Source organism: Protomyctophum parallelum, assembly GCF_964188405.1.
Source record: "Protomyctophum parallelum genome assembly, chromosome: 1".
Lineage (NCBI taxonomy): Eukaryota > Metazoa > Chordata > Actinopteri > Myctophiformes > Myctophidae > Protomyctophum > Protomyctophum parallelum.
The window spans coordinates 27655-47500 of NC_139697.1; the positions used below are offsets into that span (position 1 = coordinate 27655).

At 45.2% G+C, this 19846-nt stretch overlaps 1 protein-coding gene across 1 annotated transcript in view; it reads left to right on the top strand.

Annotated features, from left to right (window-relative positions):
• The window catches only part of itgb8 (integrin, beta 8), a gene marked incomplete at both ends in the record, with an annotated part of 56272 nt that overhangs the window by 26810 nt on the left and 9616 nt on the right, over positions 1 to 19846 (top strand). Inside the window, 5 exons of the mRNA XM_083783732.1 lie at positions 10118 to 10258; positions 11853 to 12177; positions 15176 to 15379; positions 17125 to 17378; positions 18657 to 18759. Of these exons, the coding sequence (XP_083639858.1) occupies positions 10118 to 10258; positions 11853 to 12177; positions 15176 to 15379; positions 17125 to 17378; positions 18657 to 18759 (1027 nt within the window). The remainder of the gene's footprint in view (positions 1 to 10117; positions 10259 to 11852; positions 12178 to 15175; positions 15380 to 17124; positions 17379 to 18656; positions 18760 to 19846) is intronic.

Below are 19846 nucleotides of genomic sequence, written 5' to 3' on the forward strand. Positions count from 1 at the left end.
ACGCAGTGGTAAATGAATAATATCTGCAACACAATGTTTCAGGAATATAGTTGAATAACTGTATAGAAAGGTTGTAAAACAATTATTAAACAGTGTCCTACCAGTAAGGTATCCAGTCACTTGTTTGTCCAGACTGTTGAATTGCTGTCTGTATGAGTCTAGATGCCTGGGGGACAGCCACCGGGAGGCAAAGAGGACAGCATACCGGGAGACAAAGAGTTGAGGTGGAGCTGGAAGACATGGACAGTAGAAAATAAGACTAAATACACAAAAATGAAACCCTGTTAATTTCCCATCAGGCACACTGTTCAATCCTTAGCTCTTGTCAATACTTTGCATTGATTCAATATTTATAAATGCCACAAAGACTAATAGTTTAAAACCCCCAAAAAGCTGAAATTGCAGATTTACAAGCATGCACACAACGCATCACAATGAGACATGCTGTGAGCTTGTAGATCGGCTATTTATTGCTACTTTAAGCGAGCAGACAACGCAGTGGTAAATGAATACTATCTGCAACACAATGTTTCAGGAATATAGTTGAATAACTGTATAGAAAGGTTGTAAAACAATTATTAAACAGTGTCGTACCAGTAAGGTATCCACTCACTTGTTTGTCCAGACTGTTGAATTGCTGTCTGTATGAGTATAGATGCCTGGCCCTGGGGGACAGCCACCGGGAGACAAAGAGTTGAGGTGGAGCTGGAAGACATGGACAGTAGAAAATAAGACTAAATACACAAAAATGAAACCCTGTTAATTTCCCATCAGGCACACTGTTCAATCCTTAGCTCTTGTCAATACTTTTCATTGATTCAATATTTATAAATGCAACAGAAAGACTAATAGTTTAAAACCCCCAAAAAGCTGAAATAGCAGATTTACAAGCATGCACACAACGCAATGAGACATGCTGTGAGCTTGTAGACCGGCTATTTATTGTTACTTTTGTGCAGACACTGTAGTATTGGTGACAAAACATCAAACGTTGAAATATGGAGATATGAGGTTTCTGCCCAACAGCAACGATGTATATATGAAATTATGAATACATTGTGTGTGTTTTTTTACGGTTGTTACCTCCTGGAACCCAGGTCAAGCAGTGATGAGGCTTTATTGTTGGCAGCAGCAGGGAAGGAGAATCAAACAGAGAAGGAGCCAGACATTGATGCCTACAGAGTCTACAGACAAATATGCAGACATGCACATGATCAGACAAAGCAACATACATTTTTATACAGGACTTTAGTCCATAAATAGTCAAATACCTAATCTTGCGATCACAGTCACACGGACAGATGCAAAGATACAGTCTAGTCTACTATTATTTTGTAATGGAAGTGAGCGACATGAAGATACAGCCAATGTTTGTAGCTTTGTATCTTTTGCATCTGCCAGTGTGATTGCAGCATAAGAAGTTGGCTAGTAGTAGGCTAGTACATAAAATGCCTTAATGATACTGGACTTACAGGCTATAGTTGACAATGTCCACTCTGTCTGATGTTGGCTCTTGGCTGCAGTGATTTATTCAACAGTCTACAAAACAAACATTAACCAACATTAAACTGTATACTTTACACCGTATACTTTAAAAACATAAATGTGGAAATATAGCTCATCTACAAGCTCACAAGCAGGCTTGAGTTTTTAGAATGATTACTTTTGCTAACAGACATTTAGCACTGATCTAAATGCATTTCGTTACATGCAGTTTATAATTCCAATGATTGTGTTGGATGACAATGTCCACATGTAATTGCACTGTCTGACGCTGCCTGCAGATTTATTCACCGCATTCTACCGCAAACTACGCAGCTGCGTAGAGGCCCCAAGAGTTCTCCCTGAAAAATGTTTAATATCGCAGCCCCGCCAGCCCGTTCCGCCTATTGCGGTCGGTTAGGGGGGGCTCCGACGGCCCATGGCGTCGCTTCCTCAGCGTCACTTCTTCATGATCCTCCCCCGTTAAGCGACGCCCGGTCGCGGCCGTCCGTCCCGTCGTGGGCTCCCCTGTTGGTCTATGTCCCCCTTAGCAAAAGTAATATTTCTAAAAGCTCAAGCCTATAGCCTATACTGCTGGTCTACGTAAAACATGAACCGCACGCAGGCACCGCAAAACAACAAGCTTATCGTCTAACGTTTACTGTATAGATGAAGCATGTTTAGTTTAGTATTACAGCATAGAATTCAACATAATAAATAAGCCCGCGTTTATAGCGGCCATTTTGATAGTTCTTTCAGTGAGCCATACATACAATCGTAAGTCAAATGAACTACAATTACCATGCAGCCCTGAGCCCTTCCCGTTCGGCGCGAACTTTCCCTCGCAAATAATGTGTAGGCTATTCTATGCATTTTAACATGATATTGTGTATATGTACATGGCTGAAACATGTGTAGTTTATGTGTATAGTGTCGACGACCACAGGCGTTGATGGTGGGGCTGAATGAAAATTAGCATGCACTCTTTAGTCTTGACAGTTGTTAGTTTTGCTAGCCCTATACGAGCGTCATGTAAACCATGGCTTTAGTCCGGTCCAAAAAAAAAGTATGAAGACACGGTCAACATTTAATTAACATTTGATAGCTGGCTACTTACCATGAAGGAGAACTTCTCTTGTAACTTCACTTGCGTGGCGCGGCTCAGCTGCTGCTTCTGCTGTATTTTGTAATGGCTGCCAGCTTTCATCGCTGTTATGAACTCTGGCCAATAAGAGGCAGGTAGGCGTGTCTAATGGGTATCTTAGATCATTTCAACCCAATATTATTAGTAGATACTAGATACCGTATCTACTAATAATATTGGGTAGGAATGAGTAATAATTACATTTCTTCAAACTGATCTGTATGATTACTCCATTCTCAAATATTATGATGGAAACTTACTGAGACTTGTATATATATTTGACCAATATTACCAGTTTGGCATATACTCATTTATTTTCATGAAATGAACTAAAACAATAGATGTACATTTAACTCACAAATAACAGTTGGATTTTTACTCATTAATTATTGTATATCCAACTAAAAGGATCCCATAAGTGATATTCACAGATTTTATTAAGCTAATATACCTTTTTTTAATAGTCGTACTTACAAGGCGATTGTTTTACTTTTTTGAGTGTACATAAATGCAGCTCAAAGTGCTTCACAGGGCAGGACACAAAAAAAATACAATAAAACACAAGTAGTTAAAATGATAGAACAATGGCAAAGAACAACATTGAATATAAGAACATAAAATAAATAAAAAACAAATAATAAAATACAATATAACCGTAACCCTCTTTTTCTCTGGAACAACCATCTACCTGATGGGAGCAGTACTGTACATATTGGAGGTACAGGACATTGGATTGACACTTTTCCTAATCTGTTTATCCACATGAACCCTGGTGTTCCGGGCCGTGTCATAACAGGTGAACATTCTGGGAAGATTATTAATAATAATAATAATAAAACTTTATTTGTATAGCACCTTTCATGACATCAAATGCAGCTCAAAGTGCTTTACAGAACAATGGAGAATAAAAGAAAAGCAAGGCAACGACATTAAAAAACAAGCAGTGATGGAATACAGTGAGGACATGAATAAAAAAAAAATAAGATCACTTAAAAGCAATGTTGTAGAAGTGGGTCTTGAGCTGAGCTTTAAAAATGTCTACAGAGGCTGCCTGACGAAGGGAGCTTGTTCCATGCCGATGGCCCGTAGAAGCAAAAAGCTGCTTCCCCGTATTTTTTAGTTGCCATTTTTTTAGGCAAAGCGAGCAGGCCAGCAGTGGAAGACCTTAGGGGGGGGCGGTTTGGGATATATTTATATTTAGATTGAGGAACATTCGGCAAAGCGGTACATACCGTATGAACTAGAACGGCACTCTGTCGAGTGCCTACTTGGTTGTTGCACACAAGTAGGCCATCAATGGCCCACTTAGTGCGCAAGCAGAGCGTGCAAGTACTGTAGACCGCTACAAACCTTCAAATCTCAGCCTCTCTGTGAAGGAACGTTTGCAATATTGAATTATTAGGTTTAGCTATTTGCTACTGTACGTACCTTGCTTTTGGAGGAGAAAAAGTAGTATTTTGAAGTATGGTAATGATTACTTATGCCTGTTATGGCAGTGGTGTCAGATTACATACTGTACATGTATACATAGGGGCATTACCTTTAGTCCAGTCGACACTGAAACATGTCACCGTTACGTCACCATCGATAACCAATTATACCCTGGCATTGGCACATATATTCATAACGTCATATGCTCATATTATGACTATATATGTGTATATGTCTATATGTATGAGACAAAAAGGGACTCCTGCACATCCAAAAAGACCTGTAGGAGGTGCAAGTCTAGTTAGCAGGCATAGACATCAAAAAAGAGAAAAACCTTCCAAGGAAGGGACTGCACACTCCAGGGAACAGAGACGGACAACTTACTGCATCACACTTATTTATTAGCACGACGCGTTTCGCCGTGAGCTTCGTCAGGTGCTATACAGAGGTGTGAATGTCAAGTATATATAGAGACAGTCATTAGACAAAACCACCCCCCCGGGTGTGGCATCAATGATTCAATAAATATTCATATATGGGAGGGGCAGACTAGACACATGAACAAACAGATAAAAAATAAATACATCTCTTTCCATATATAAAAATGACAATAAAAATATATAGCAGATGTATAAAAAACAAACAAAAACCCACCACAACAGTGCCAATACACAATATACAGATAAAATATCATGGGCCTCATCCTATAGGGGAAATATGGAGTAGTTCAGGTCAAATAATCAAAATTAGGGCAACCACATCAGTAATAAAGGATTAATAAATAGGGCAGTAATTACACATTTATGACCAGGTTGTATGTATATGTAATTTATGAGTGATTGGTGGCATAATGTGGTTACTCGGGTGGTTTGATGCGTATGTCCCTGACACTGAAACACGTCATCATTACGTCACCACTGTAAACCAATTATACGTACTTCTCCGTAAGTTTCCATTTGGTTCCATTTTTAACACTGACCGTGAAAGGTCCATTTGGATCCCTGGCGGTCCCTGAACCTGATGTTTGAAACCGCTTCATAATAATAAGATGGTGCCAAATTCAGGACACCTGAACAAAGTGGTGTTGTTAGCCATGCATCGTGATGGTTTGTACTGTGTGTGTGACGTCGACCCGGCCCTGAACTCATCCTATCTATAAACAGGTTTCTCTTTTAAGATCTCAGAAAGAGTCAGTTAAGTACCATGAAGTCACACCATACGGGAGAAAGACCTTACCACTGTACACAGTGTGACAACGAGTGACTTGGAGAGTGGAAGCATATATAGGCTGGAAACGAGTCTAGGCGCTCCATCATCCCATCACAGAGTCCATAGCAGCCTTTCCGAGAATCACCCACTGCTCCCTGTAAAGGTATGAGGTCTCCCCAGACTCGGGTCAGCTTTGATGAGCGTCCATATGGCTTAACGTCTCAGGTCCACCTTCATGGACACGCACAGAGGCGGGGCCACAATGAGCTGGACTGCCAGATGCAGAGCAATAATGGCCAGATCCCCCCAGAAGCCTGTCGGACGATCAACAGCCCTCTAAACAGCCAGAAACAAGAAGACACAAACCAACCAAGATCGCGCCGTCATCAACAGCTTACCAAGACTATTGTAACTCGGCCAGGAGAAGTGAAGGCTCATGAGATGACTTGCAGAGGATGGAAACCCCACGTCTGTAAACAGTGTGACATGAGTTTCAGTCATTTAAGTACCTTGAAGACACACCAACGTATCCACACTGGAGAAAGACCTTACCACTGTAAACAGTGTGACATGAGTTTCAGTCATTTAAGTAACCTGAAGACACACCAACTCATCCACACTGGAGAAAGACCCTACCACTGTAAACATTGTGACAAGAGTTTCAGTCAGTTAAGTAACCTGGAGAGACACCAGCGTATTCACACTGGAGAAAAACCCTACCACTGTAAACATTGTGACAAGAGTTTCAGTCATTTAAGTAACCTGAAGACACACCAACGTATCCACACTGGAGAAAGACCTTACCTCTGTAAACAGTGTAACAAGAGTTTCAATGAATTGGGTTACTTGATTAAACACCAGCGTATCCACACTGGAGAAAAACCTTACCACTGTAAACATTGTGACAAGAATTTCAGTCAGTTAAGTGCCTTGAAGAAACACCAACGTATCCACACTGGAGAAAAACCTTACCACTGTAAACAGTGTAACAAGAGTTTCAGTCTGTTAGGTACCCTGAAGTCACACCAGCGTATCCACACTGAAGAAAGACCCTACCACTGTAAACAGTGTAACAAGAGTTTCAATCAGTTAGGTGACTTGAATAAAAACCAGCGTATCCACATTGGAGAAAAACCTTTCCATTGTAAACATTGTGACACGAGTTTCAGTTGTGCATTTGCTTTGAAAATACACCTGGAGAAAGATCCATCCATGGAACAGCTTGTCTATAGTCGGGTCACGGGGGCAACAGCTCCACCAGAGACCTCCAGACTTCCCACTCCAGAGAAACATTAGTAACTTGGTCTGCCACAGGGTCTCCTCCCAGTGGGACGTTTCCTCGAGGACCTCCCTAGGGAGACGCCCTCTAAGGGAGATGCCAGCCACCCGTCGAAGAAAATTTGTCTCGGCCGCTTGTATTCGTGACCTTATATTCTTTCAGTCATGACCCACACTTCAGGACCATAGGTGAGAGTAGGAACACTTCAGGACCATAGGTGAGAGTAGGAACACTTCAGGACCATAGGTGAGAGTAGGAACACTTCAGGATCATATAGGTGAGAGTAGGAACACTTCATGACCATATAGGTGAGAGTAGGAACACTTCATGACCATAGGTGAGAGTAGGAACACTTCCTGACCATAGGTGAGAGTAGGAACACTTCAGGACCATAGGTGAGAGTAGGAACACTTCAGGACCATAGGTGAGAGTAGGAACACTTCAGGACCATAGGTGAGAGTAGGAACACTTCATGACCATAGGTGAGAGTAGGAACACTTCAGGACCATAGGTGAGAGTAGAAACACTTCAGGACCATAGGTGAGAGTAGGAACACTTCAGGACCATAGGTGAGAGTAGGAACACTTCAGGACCATAGGTGAGAGTAGGAACACTTCAGGACCATAGGTGAGAGTAGGAACACTTCAGGACCATAGGTGAGAGTAGGAACACTTCAGGACCATAGGTGAGAGTAGGAATACTTCAGGACCATAGGTGAGAGTAGGAACACTTCAGGACCATAGGTGAGAGTAGGAACACTTCAGGACCATAGGTGAGAGTAGGAACACTTCATGACCATAGGTGAGAGTAGGAACACTTCATGACCATAGGTGAGAGTAGGAACACTTCAGGACCATAGGTGAGAGTAGGAACACTTCATGACCATAGGTGAGAGTAGGAACACTTCATGACCATAGGTGAGAGTAGGAACACTTCAGGACCATAGGTGAGAGTAGGAACACTTCATGAACATAGGTGAGAGTAGGAACACTTCATGAACATAGGTGAGAGTAGGAACACTTCAGGACCATAGGTGAGAGTAGGAACGAAGATTTCTCGGTAGACGGAGAGCTTTGCCTTCTGGCTCAGCTCTCTGTTCGTCACAACGGTGCGGTACAGCGACTGCAATATACCGATTCTCCGTCCTCCCCTCACTCGTGAACAAGACCCCGAGATAGTCCTAAACTCCTTCACCTTGCGTGATGTCTCATTCCCTACTTGGACTGCACTGTCCATCGGTTTCCTGCTGAGAACCATGGCCTCAAATTTGGAGATGCAAGATCGTCATCCCAGCCGTGAGAGCCCTTTGAAGCCCTTTGAATTGAATTGAATTGAGAGCTGAAGGTCTTGGACCGATGGTGCCATCAGGACCACATCGTCTGCAACTAGATGAAGTACCCCCTCGGGGCACAAGGTCTCCACCAGGGCAGGTCAGGTTGTGGTCTCCTGGTGGTGCTATAATAGGACAGGTCTCCACCAGGGCAGGTCAGGTTGTGGTCTCTTGGTGGCGCTATAATAGGACAGGTCTCCACCAGGGCAGGTCAGGTTGTGGCCTCCTGGTGGCGCTATAATAGGACAGGTCTCCACCAGGGCAGGTCAGGTTGTGGTCTCCTGGTGGCGCTATAATAGGACAGGTCTCCACCAGGGCAGGTCAGGTTGTGGCCTCCTGGTGGCGCTATAATAGGACAGGTCTCCACCAGGGCAGGTCAGGTTGTGGCCTCCTGGTGGCGCTTTAATAGGACAGGTCTCCACCAGGGCAGGTCAGGTTGTGGTCTCCTGGTGGTGCTATAATAGGACAGGTCTCCACCAGGGCAGGTCAGGTTGTGGTCTCCTGGTGGCGCTATAATAGGACAGGTCTCCACCAGGGCAGGTCAGGTTGTGGCCTCCTGGTGGCGCTATAATAGGACAGGTCTCCACCAGGGCAGGTCAGGTTGTGGCCTCCTGGTGGCGCTATAATAGGACAGGTCTCCACCAGGGCAGGTCAGGTTGTGGTCTCCTGGTGGCGCTATAATAGGACAGGTCTCCACCAGGGCAGGTCAGGTTGTGGCCTCCTGGTGGCGCTATAATAGGACAGGTCTCCACCAGGGCAGGTCAGGTTGTGGCCTCCTAGTGGCGCTATAATAGGCCAATGTGAAAAGGGTGCCATTTGGATGATTTGAGGGCATTTTGTTCCAAAAATGTGTTTTGCAAAAATCCACCTGTTGGTGGCGCTGTAACAGGCCAATGGGAAATTGTGGCAACAACAAAAAAAAGTGTTGTAACCTGCCGTTTTTTTTCCTACTTTCTAATTCTTTGTTTGGCCCGAGAAATTGTGTGTGTTGTCATGATTTGTCACGACAAGAGTTGGCTTCGTACGACGCTTAAAAGGTCTTTAATCAGACCAGTGTGTGTCCAGTGGAAAACTTCGTATGAATCTGATCTCGGGTCAGAATGGGTTAAATAAATACCTTTTGAAATGCCTATGGGGAAAATGCATTGGGATTCATTTCCTGGGCTACGAGCGGTACGAGCTTGTAGATCTGCTATTTTTGAAAAGTCGTGAGGAGGAGGGGGAGGAAGAGGAGGAGAAGGAGGGGGAGGAGGAGGAGGAGGTTTGGAGCTGTCTGTCTGTCTGTCTGTCTGTCTGTCCGTCCGAGCTGCTTTTCGGGAGAACGAAGGAAGATGTTTTGGGGCATTGAGTGTGTGTGTGTGTGTGTGCACGCACGCACGCACGCACGCACGCACGCGCACACTCACACGCACACGCACACGCACACACACGCAGAACAGAGGCTGGCATTTATAGCAGCCTATCGGATCGCCATGGGAACCGTCATGTGTGTCCTAATCACAGATGGGATACAAAGACACTGTTTTTGGACCCGCCCACTTCTGCTTCCCATAAGCCCCCCCGCCCCCCCCCGGTGTTTATCACAATGAACGCTTTCTGAGGCCCATGTGACCACCTCCATGTATCTGTTCTCTCTCTCTCTCTCTGTCTCTCTGTCTCTCTCTCTCTCTCTCTCTGTGTCTCTGTGTCTCTCTCTCTCTCTCTCTCTCTCTCTCTCTCTGTCTGTGTCTCTGTGTCTCTCTCTCTCTCTGTCTCTCTCTCTCTCTCTCTGTCTGTGTCTCTGTGTCTCTGTCTCTCTCTCTCTCTCTCTCTGTCTCTCTCTCTCTCTCTGTCTGTGTCTCTGTGTCTCTCTCTCAATTCAATTTCAAAAGGCTTTATTGGCATGATAAATATGTTTTACGTTGTCAAAGCGTACATACAACAAAACAAAAGTCAACAAACCTCTCTATAAATCAATAAATCTCTCTCCCTCTCTCTCTCTCTCTCTCTCTCTCTCTCTCTCTCTCTCTCTCTCTCTCTCTCTCTCTCTCTCTCTCTCTCTCTCTCTCTCTCTCTCTCTCTCTCTCTCTCTCTCTCTCTCTGGACATTAAATTGCTGATAGAGTGTAAACTCCATAATACAGTTAATTCTGCTCATATATAAGTTTCTATATCAGTGCAGACTGATCATCATCATCTCTCTCCCCCCTCTGTCTGTCTGTCTGTCTGTCTGTCTGTCTGTCTGTCTGTCTCCACCCACACAGAGGTTGCTGTCTGAGGTGAAGGTGTCTGTCTCCGTGGAGGACAGACAGGTCAGCAGGTACTGGCTGTCTGTCTCTCCTCTGTGTCCGCCTGGAGCCACTCCCTCCACACGCGGCTGTACCGGAGTCACGCCCAACCAGACGGTACGCACACGCAACGCACACGCAACGCACCACAACGCACACGCAACGCACACCCAACGCACACGCAACGCAACGCAACGCACACGCAACGCACGCACGCAAGCAACGCAACGCAACGCACGCAGCGCAACGCAACGCAACGCAACGCAACACAACGCACACGCAACGCACACGCACGCAACTCAACGCACACAACGCAACGCACGCACGCAACGCAACACAACGCAACGCACACACTAAACTACATGAAAACTACGACTGATGACAAAGTAAATATTTTGACAATTTCGTAAAATAAAAAGTAGACTAAAATGTTAGGAAGCGACAAGTGGACAAGAGATCCAGTACAAGTCATTTTACACTGTAGATTTCAGCAAGTGTAAAATCAGCATTTACTTTTTTTTTTAAAGAATATTATTGTTATTGGGTTTTTTCCATTTTTTTTAAATACAAGACATACAAGGAACACAAAACAGAACAAAACACAAAAAAACAACATCATCCAAAACAAAACTGACAATAACACATACCCACCCACCCGCTAGTAAAATCTGCATTTAACAACATCAAGGCCCGCCGAAATACATTTCATCGACCAAATCGACTGTAGATTTAGTCGACTAAAACTAGACTAAAAACACTTTAAGACATTCCAGGTGTCTAAAATGTGACTATATAAAACTAAACTAAAGCTATTCAAGAGACTCCGACTATAAAACTAAAATCTAAATGTTCTTTGTGAGGTGGCACGGTGGCACAGTTGGTAGTGCTGTCGCCAGCTAGAAGGTCCTGGGTTCGATTCCCGCTCGGGACACTGTGGGCTCTGGCGGCGTGTTTCCTCCTCCGCGTCATCAGCGCCCATACCCGAAGGCGGGGTTGGCGAAAGGGCCTTTCTGTGTGCAGTATGCATGTTCTCCCCGTGTCCCCTAGGGTAGGTACCCTCACATGTTCTCCCCGTGTCCCCTAGGGTAGGTACCCTCACATGTTCTCCCCGTGTCCCCTAGGGTAGGTAACCTCACAAAAAACATGCAGTAATCCTGGTCTCTAAACTGCCTCCCCCTGGCCAGCCGGGGCGCCTGATGGAGGGGAAAGGAACTGGTTGGAATAACGTGTTCCTTCCAACGCGCTACGTCCAACCAGGGAAACTCCCCCCTGTCAGGTGTAAAGGAGCAACTTGGACACTCAGGCATGAAGGAAGCATGAGTTCAAGTCCGTTGCTCCCCCCTTGTCCCCCATATATGGGGACTAGGTTGGTCTCCCCTTGTCCCCCATATATGGGGACTAGGTTGGTCTCCCCTTGTCCCCCATATATGGGGACTAGGTTGGTCTCCCCTTGTCCCCCATATATGGGGACTAGGTTGGTCTCTCCTTGTCCCCCATATATGGGGACTAGGTTGGTCTCCCCTTGTCCCCCATATGTGGGGACTAGGTTGGTGGAGGGTGTGTAGAGCCCAGGATCACATTAGATGATTGACACAGGGGTGAAAAATGGGTTACAAAAAAAAAAAAAAAAAAAAAATATATATATAAAAAAAAACTGAAAAGAGACTCCGACTATAAAACTAAAATCTAAATGTTTCTCCGCTGACGCCAGGTTTACTTCAACATCACGGTGGGGCTGCGCTCCTGTCCCGACAACGCAGACGCAGACGGCCACGCAGACGACGAGGAAGCCGCGGCGGCGGCGGTGGTGACGGTGCGTCCCGTGGGCTACAACGAGTCCACGGTGGTCACGGTGCGCTCCCACTGCCGCTGCCGCTGCCGGGCCACCGGGGGGCGCTGTGGCGACGACGGAGACAGGCCTGATGCAGAAGCGGCGTGCGGCGGCGGCAGAAGAAGAAGCAGCGGCGGCGATGATGTCGCCGACGATCAGGAGGACGCCGCGGGAAACGACCCGCACGGAGACACACTGGACCAAGGTTGGTCTACTTCCTGTTTACACTGGACAAAGGTTAGTCTACTTCCTGTTTACACTGGACCAAGGTTAGTCTACTTCCTGTTTACACTGGACCAAGGTTAGTCTACTTCCTGTTTACACTGGACCATGGTTAGTCTACTTCCTGTTTACACTGGACCAAGGTCAGTCTACTTCCTGTTTACACTGGACCAAGGTTAGTCTACTTCCTGTTTACACTGGACCAAGGTTAGTCTACTTCCTGTTTACACTGGACCAAGTTTAGTCTACTTCCTGTTTACACTGGACCAAGGTTAATCTACCTATTTGAATTCAGTTCGTTATATATATATATATATATATATATATATATATATAATTTTTCCTAGTTTTCTTCTAGTTCAGTTTAGTCATTTTTAAAAATTTTAGTTTTCGTTATTTCATTAGTTTTCGTGAACTATAAAAAGCTTGTTATGACCTTAGAGTATATATGAATAGAGACGGCACCCGAGTTCTCCTCCCGTCCACTTGCATTAAGTTGCTCAAAAGTAGTAGGAACAGAGTGCATTCTGGGATGGATTGGGCCCAAACACATGAACGCGCTGGTCCGTTGACTATCATTGCACGCGGTCACGTATGAAACAGTGTTCACGTATGAAACAGAGTTCACTATGAAACAGAGTTCACTATGAAACAGAGTTCACTATGAAACAGAGTTCACTATGAAACAGTGTTCACGTATGAAACAGAGTTCACTATGAAACAGAGTTCACTATGAAACAGAGTTCACTATGAAACAGAGTTCACTATGAAACAGCGTTCACGTATGAAACAGCGGTCACGTATGAAACAGTGTTCACGTATGAAACAGAGTTCACGTATGAAACAGAGTTCACTATGAAACAGAGTTCACGTATGAAACAGTGTTCACGTATGAAACAGTGTTCACGTATGAAACAGAGTTCACTATGAAACAGAGTTCACGTATGAAACAGTGTTCACTATGAAACAGAGTTCACGTATGAAACAGTGTTCACGTATGAAACAGTGTTCACGTATGAAACAGTGTTCACGTATGAAACAGCGTTCACGTATGAAACAGCGTTCACGTATGAAACAGCGTTCACGTATGAAACAGTGTTCACGTATGAAACAGTGTTCACGTATGAAACAGTGTTCACGTATGAAACAGCGTTCACGTATGAAACAGTGTTCACGTATGAAACAGTGTTCACGTTTGAAACAGCGTTCACGTATGAAACAGCGTTCACGTATGAAACAGTGTTCACGTATGAAACAGCGTTCACGTATGAAACAGTGTTCACTATGAAACAGAGTTCACGTATGAAACAGCGTTCACGTATGAAACAGCGTTCACGTATGAAACAGCGTTCACGTATGAAACAGCGTTCACGTATGAAACAGTGTTCACGTATGAAACAGTGTTCACGTATGAAACAGCGTTCACGTATGAAACAGCGTTCACGTATGAAACAGCGTTCACGTATGAAACAGTGTTCACGTATGAAACAGTGTTCACGTTTGAAACAGTGTTCACTATGAAACAGAGTTCACGTATGAAACAGCGTTCACGTATGAAACAGCGTTCACGTATGAAACAGCGTTCACGTATGAAACAGTGTTCACTATGAAACAGCGTTCACGTATGAAACAGCGTTCACGTATGAAACAGCGTTCACGTATGAAACAGTGTTCACGTATGAAACAGCGTTCACGTATGAAACAGTGTTCACTATGAAACAGCGTTCACTATGAAACAGTGTTCACGTATGAAACAGTGTTCACTATGAAACAGTGTTCACTATGAAACAGTGTTCACGTATGAAACAGTGTTCACTATGAAACAGTGTTCACTATGAAACAGCGTTCACGTATGAAACAGTGTTCACGTATGAAACAGTGTTCACTATGAAACAGCGTTCACGTATGAAACAGTGTTCACTATGAAACAGTGTTCACTATGAAACAGTGTTCACTATGAAACAGCGTTCACGTATGAAACAGTGTTCACTATGAAACAGCGTTCACGTATGAAACAGTGTTCACTATGAAACAGCGTTCACGTATGAAACAGCGTTCACGTATGAAACAGCGTTCACGTGTCATCCTGAACGTGCGCAATGATAGTCAACGGACCAGCGCGTTCATGTGTTTAGGGCCCAGAGCTGCAATACCAAATTCGGCCACTATGTCCATTTGGCCTCAGGGTTTCCTCCGGATGTCGTCTCTATTCATATTATACTAAGGTTATGACAGAAGGAGGAGGACATTGTACTTAAAGTCTTTATGTGTGTAATATGTGGTTAAAATTTTAGCAATGATCCCAGTGTCTCTGATGTCATGAACACTGGGCTCACTTACTTCCTGGACTACATGTTGTCTCGGTAAGACAGCCCCCCCCCCCCCTGTCCACAAGCAGGAGCAGTGCACCAAAGCATTATGGGAACTGTAGTCCAGGAAGTAAGTGTCCATGACATCAGAGACACTGGGCTCACTGCTAAAATCATAAAAATATCTAAAGCCCACAAATTACACACATAAAGACCCCCTATAGGAAAGTGTTCTAAATCTTCTAAATGTCATTAACATATATTATTGTGTACGGTACTTAAAGGTATAAAAGGGGTAAATGATGCAAACATAAACAAAACAGTATAATTAAAGGTATATTCAGTGATTTCACTAAAAAAAAACCTTAGGTTTCGTTTTTGGCTAGAAGACAAAGCCTTTCATCCAATCAGGATAGAGAGCCAAAAACGAAACCTAAGGTTTTTCGACCCCCCCCCAGGGGTTAACTGGGGGACAGGGAGGAACTCCTTATATGGTCAGCACACTCTATAGTATAGGGAGGATTATCACAACAAAACAAAAAAATAAGTGACATTTGAATTAAGTGAAATCACTGAATATACCTTTAACGAAAAAGTTTTTTAAAACTGTATAGTTTTAGTTATTTCGTTTAGTTTTTGGCTAACCGTAACACGCATGTCGTGAAGACTCAGGAGGCAGGGAGGAGGAGGAGGAGCTGGAGGAGGAGGAGGCGGAGTCCTGCCGCGCCCAAGGGGCGGAGCTGCCGTGCAGCGGGCGCGGAGCGTGCACGTGTGGGAGGTGCGTGTGCGAGCGCAGCCGGCTGGGCACCGTGTACGGCAGGCACTGCGAGAGGGACGACTTCTCCTGCACCTACCACCGGGGGGAGCTGTGCGCGGGTGAGAGAGAGTTTAAGGTTATCTTTATTTGTCTCCCTTGGGAGAAATGTGTCTTGGAGACAGAGCCACAGCTGCATACAGATAACAGACATGTTCACATACAAACACCCCACATACACAAAACAGAGATATTGCACACATTCCCTTGATAAAGTGCAACTAGCTCTGATTCATACCCTTCCTCGTATCAGGAAGGGTATGAATCAGAGCTAAAGTGCGACTATAGTCATTAAAGTGTATTCGGCAATCCCTGATTGAGCATTTTTAGTTGACAGGGGAACAAAAGAGTGTTTAAATCTATTATATACACATCGTGGAGTTCTATATCTCCTACCGGATGGCATTAGCTCGTACTCTCGGTACAAAACATGCAAGGGGTCAGATACAATATTGTGTGTGTGTGTGTGTGTGTGTGTGTGTGTGTGTGTGTGTGTGTGTGTGTGTGTGTGTGTGTGTGTGTGTGTGTGTGTGTGTGTGTGTGTGTGTGCGTGTGCGTGTGCGTGTGCGTGTGCGTGTGCAGGTGCGCGTGTGTGTGTGGTGTTACCTGAAAAAGGTGAGCAACACCCACAGTCAGTGTTGTTTTTGGCAGAAATTTTAGATTTTAGTTTTAGTCATATAGTCTCTTGAATAGGTTTCACTTTAGTTTTAGTCACATTTTAGTCACCCGTTAGTCTAGTTAGTTTCAGTCGACTAAATCTACAGTTGATTTAGTCGACTAAAAGGTATTTTGGTGGGCATTGATGCCGTCGTAATGACTGTTTTTACACTTGCTGTAAATAGAAGCTCACAACACGTTGCGCTGCGACGTGTTCTGAGCTTGTAGATCCTTTTAAATTTTACGCTCTCAAGAGTTAACCCATTCTGAACGGGCACCCATTGTGGTGTCAGCATCATGTTATGCTTTAGCTATTGAAAAATAGCAGATCTACAAGCTCGTATCGCGCCACCGAGTGGCGCGATACGAGCTTGTAGATCTGCTATTTTTGAAAAATCGAAGACACTTTTAGAATCTGATCTCAGGTCAGAATGGGTTAAAGATCTATACGGGTCCATTTGGTTACTCTCCGTCCTATAGCTGAGGGACCACATGAAACCCCCCCCCCCCCCCCCCCTCAAGGACCACTGATTGAAAACCACTCAATCAATCACTCAATCGCAGTGGTGGAAAGTAACTAAGTACTTTTACTTAAGTACTGTACTTAAGTACAATTTTGAGGTATTTGTGCTTTACTTGAGTATTTCCAAGTTCCAGTACTTTTACTTCTACTCCACTACATCTCAGAGCCAACATTTGTACTTTTACTCCACTACAATTATTTGAGAAACTTTAGTTACTTTAGTTACTTTGGCGATTTTAATTTTGATTAGAAAACATACATTAACCACTTCAACCCAATACATTTTGGCCATTTGAAAATAGCCGATCTACAAGCTCACAATGCGTCGCAACGCGACGCATTGTGAGCTTGTAGATCGGCTATTTTCAATAGACTTTGTACACATTTTGAACTTGTGAAGTGGGACATTCTGCAATATGAGTACTTTTACTTTTAGTACTTTAAGTACATTTTGATGCCGATACTTTTGCACTTTTACTCAAGTACATTTTCAATTCCGTACTTTTACTTGTAAAGGAGTAGTTCTAAATTGCAGTATTGGTACTTTTACTTAAGTAAAACAATTGAGTACTTTTTCCACCACTGCTCAATCAAATCGATCCGTTGTCTCTCTGTCTCCCCCTGCAGGCCGAGGCGAGTGCGTGTCGGGCGAGTGTGCGTGCGACGCCGGCTGGACGGGCCAGAGCTGCGCCTGCCCCGCCTCCACGGAGACGTGCCGCGCCCCCGGGGGGGCGGGGCCGGGGGCGGGGCCGGGGGCGGGGCCGGTGTGCGGCGGGCGGGGCCGCTGCGCGTGCGGCCGGTGTGTGTGTGACGACGCCCGCTTCTCTGGAGCCTTCTGCGAGAGGTGTCCCCTCTGCCACAGCACCTGTCAATCATACTGGGTATATAACTCATGTCACCTGTCAATCATACTGGTATATAACTCATCGTCACTCTGCCACAGCACCTGTCAATCATACTGGTATAACTCAATGTCACTCTGTCACAGCACCTGTCAATCATACTGGTATATAACTCATGTCACCTGTCAATCATACTGGTATATAACTCATGTCACCTGTCAATCATACTGGTATATAACTCATGTCACCTGTCAATCATACTGGTATATAAACTCATGTCACCTGTCAATCATACTGGTATATAACTCATGTCACTCTGTCACAGCACCTGTGTTGTTTTCGTCGACTAAAACTAAGACGAAAAATTTGTCGTGACAAATCATGACAATGAACACAAATTTTCAGGCCAAACAAAAAAAAACGGCAGGTTACAACACTTTTTTTGTTGGTTTTCTTCTTTGTAATTCTTTGTTTGGTCCAAAATATTGTGTGTGTTGTCATGATTTGTCACGACAAGAGTTGGCTTCGTATACGACGCTTAACAGGTCTTTAAAGGTATATTCAGTGATTTCACTTAATTCAAATATCACTTGTTTTTTTTGTTTAGTTGTGATAATCCTCTCTACTATAGAGTGTGCTGACACCATATAAGGAGTTCCTCCCTGTCCCCCAGTTAACCCCTGGGGGTCAAAAAACCTTAGGTTTCGTTTTTGACTCTCTATCCTGATTGGACGAAAGGCTGGGTCCCACAGCCAAAAACGAAACATAAGGTTTTTTGAGTGAAATCACTGAATATACCTTTAAATAAATACGTTTTGAAATGTCTATGGGGAAAAATGCATTGGGATTAATTTCCTGGGCCATGCAGTGTCATTAATAAAAGGACGGAACTTTATTGGCCCCTCTCCCCTCTCTCTCCCTCCCTCCCTCCCTCTCTCTCTCTCTCTCTCTCCCTCTCTCTCTCTCTCCCTCTCTCTCCCTCCCTCCTCCCTCCCTCCCTCCCTCCCTCCCTCTCTCTCTCTCTCTCTCCTCTCTCTCTCTCTCCCTCTCTCTCTCTCCCTCTCTCTCTCCTCCCTCCCTCCCCTCCCTCCCTCCCTCCCTCCCTCCCCTCCTCCCTCCCTCCCTCCTCTCTCTCTCTCTCTCTCTCTCTCTCTCTCCTCACCTCTCTCCCTCTCTCTCTCTCTCTCTCTCTCTCTCTCTCTCTCCCTCTCTCCTCCTCCCTCCCTCCCTCCCTCCCTCTCTCTCTCTCTCTCTCTCTCTCTCTCTCTCTCTCTCTCTCTCTCTCCCTCTCTCCCTCTCTCTCTCTCTCTCTCTCAGGAAGTGCGTGCAGTGCCACCTGTCACACGGTCTCTCACAGAAGAGGGAGGTCGCTGCAATCACACCTGTGTCCCGTTGGTGGGCTACGTAGACGACATGTCAGGTAAAATTACACAATGACCATACATACTCTCTCCCCATGCCTTCGGCCTGGTGGAGACAACAAAACATACTCTCTCCCCATGCCTTCGGCCTGGTGGAGACAATAAACATACTCTCTTCCCCCATGCCTTCGGCCTGGTGGAGACAATAAAACATACTCTCTCCCATGCCTTCGGCCTGGTGGAGACAATAAAACATACTCTCTCCCCATGCCTTCAGCCTGGTGGAGACAATAAAACATACTCTCTCCCCATGCCTTCGGCCTGGTGGAGACAATAAAACATACTCTCTCCCCATGCCTTCAGCTGGTGGAGACAATAAAACATACTCTCTCCCCATGCCTTCAGCCTGGTGGAGACAACTAAACATACTCTCTCCCCATGCCTTCAGCCTGGTGGAGACAACTAAACATACTCTCTCCCCATGCCTTCTAGCCTGGTGGAGACAACAAAACATACTCTCTCCCCATGCCTTCGGCCTGGTGGAGACAACTAAACATACTCTCTCCCCATGCCTTCGGCCTGGTGGAGACAACTAAACATACTCTCTCCCCTTGCCTTCAGCCTGGTGGAGACAATAAAACATACTCTCTCCCCATGCCTTCAGCCTGGTGGAGACAACTAAACATACTCTCTCCCCATGCCTTCGGCCTGGTGGAGACAACAAAACATACTCTCTCCCCATGCCTTCGGCCTGGTGGAGACAATGAGCATACATACTCTCTCCCCATGCCTTCGGCCTGGTGGAGACAATGAGCATACATACTCTCTCCCCATGCCTTCGGCCTGGTGGAGACAATAAAACATACTCTCTCCCCATGCCTTCGGCCTGGTGGAGACAATAAAACATACTCTCTCCCCATGCCTTCAGCCTGGTGGAGACAATGACCATACATACTCTCTCCCCATGCCTTCGGCCTGGTGGAGACAACTAAACATACTCTCTCCCCATGCCTTCGGCCTGGTGGAGACAATAAAACATACTCTCTCCCCGTGCCTTCAGCCTGGTGGAGACAATAAAACATACTCTCTCCCCATGCCTTCGGCCTGGTGGAGACAACTAAACATACTCTCTCCCCATGCCTTCAG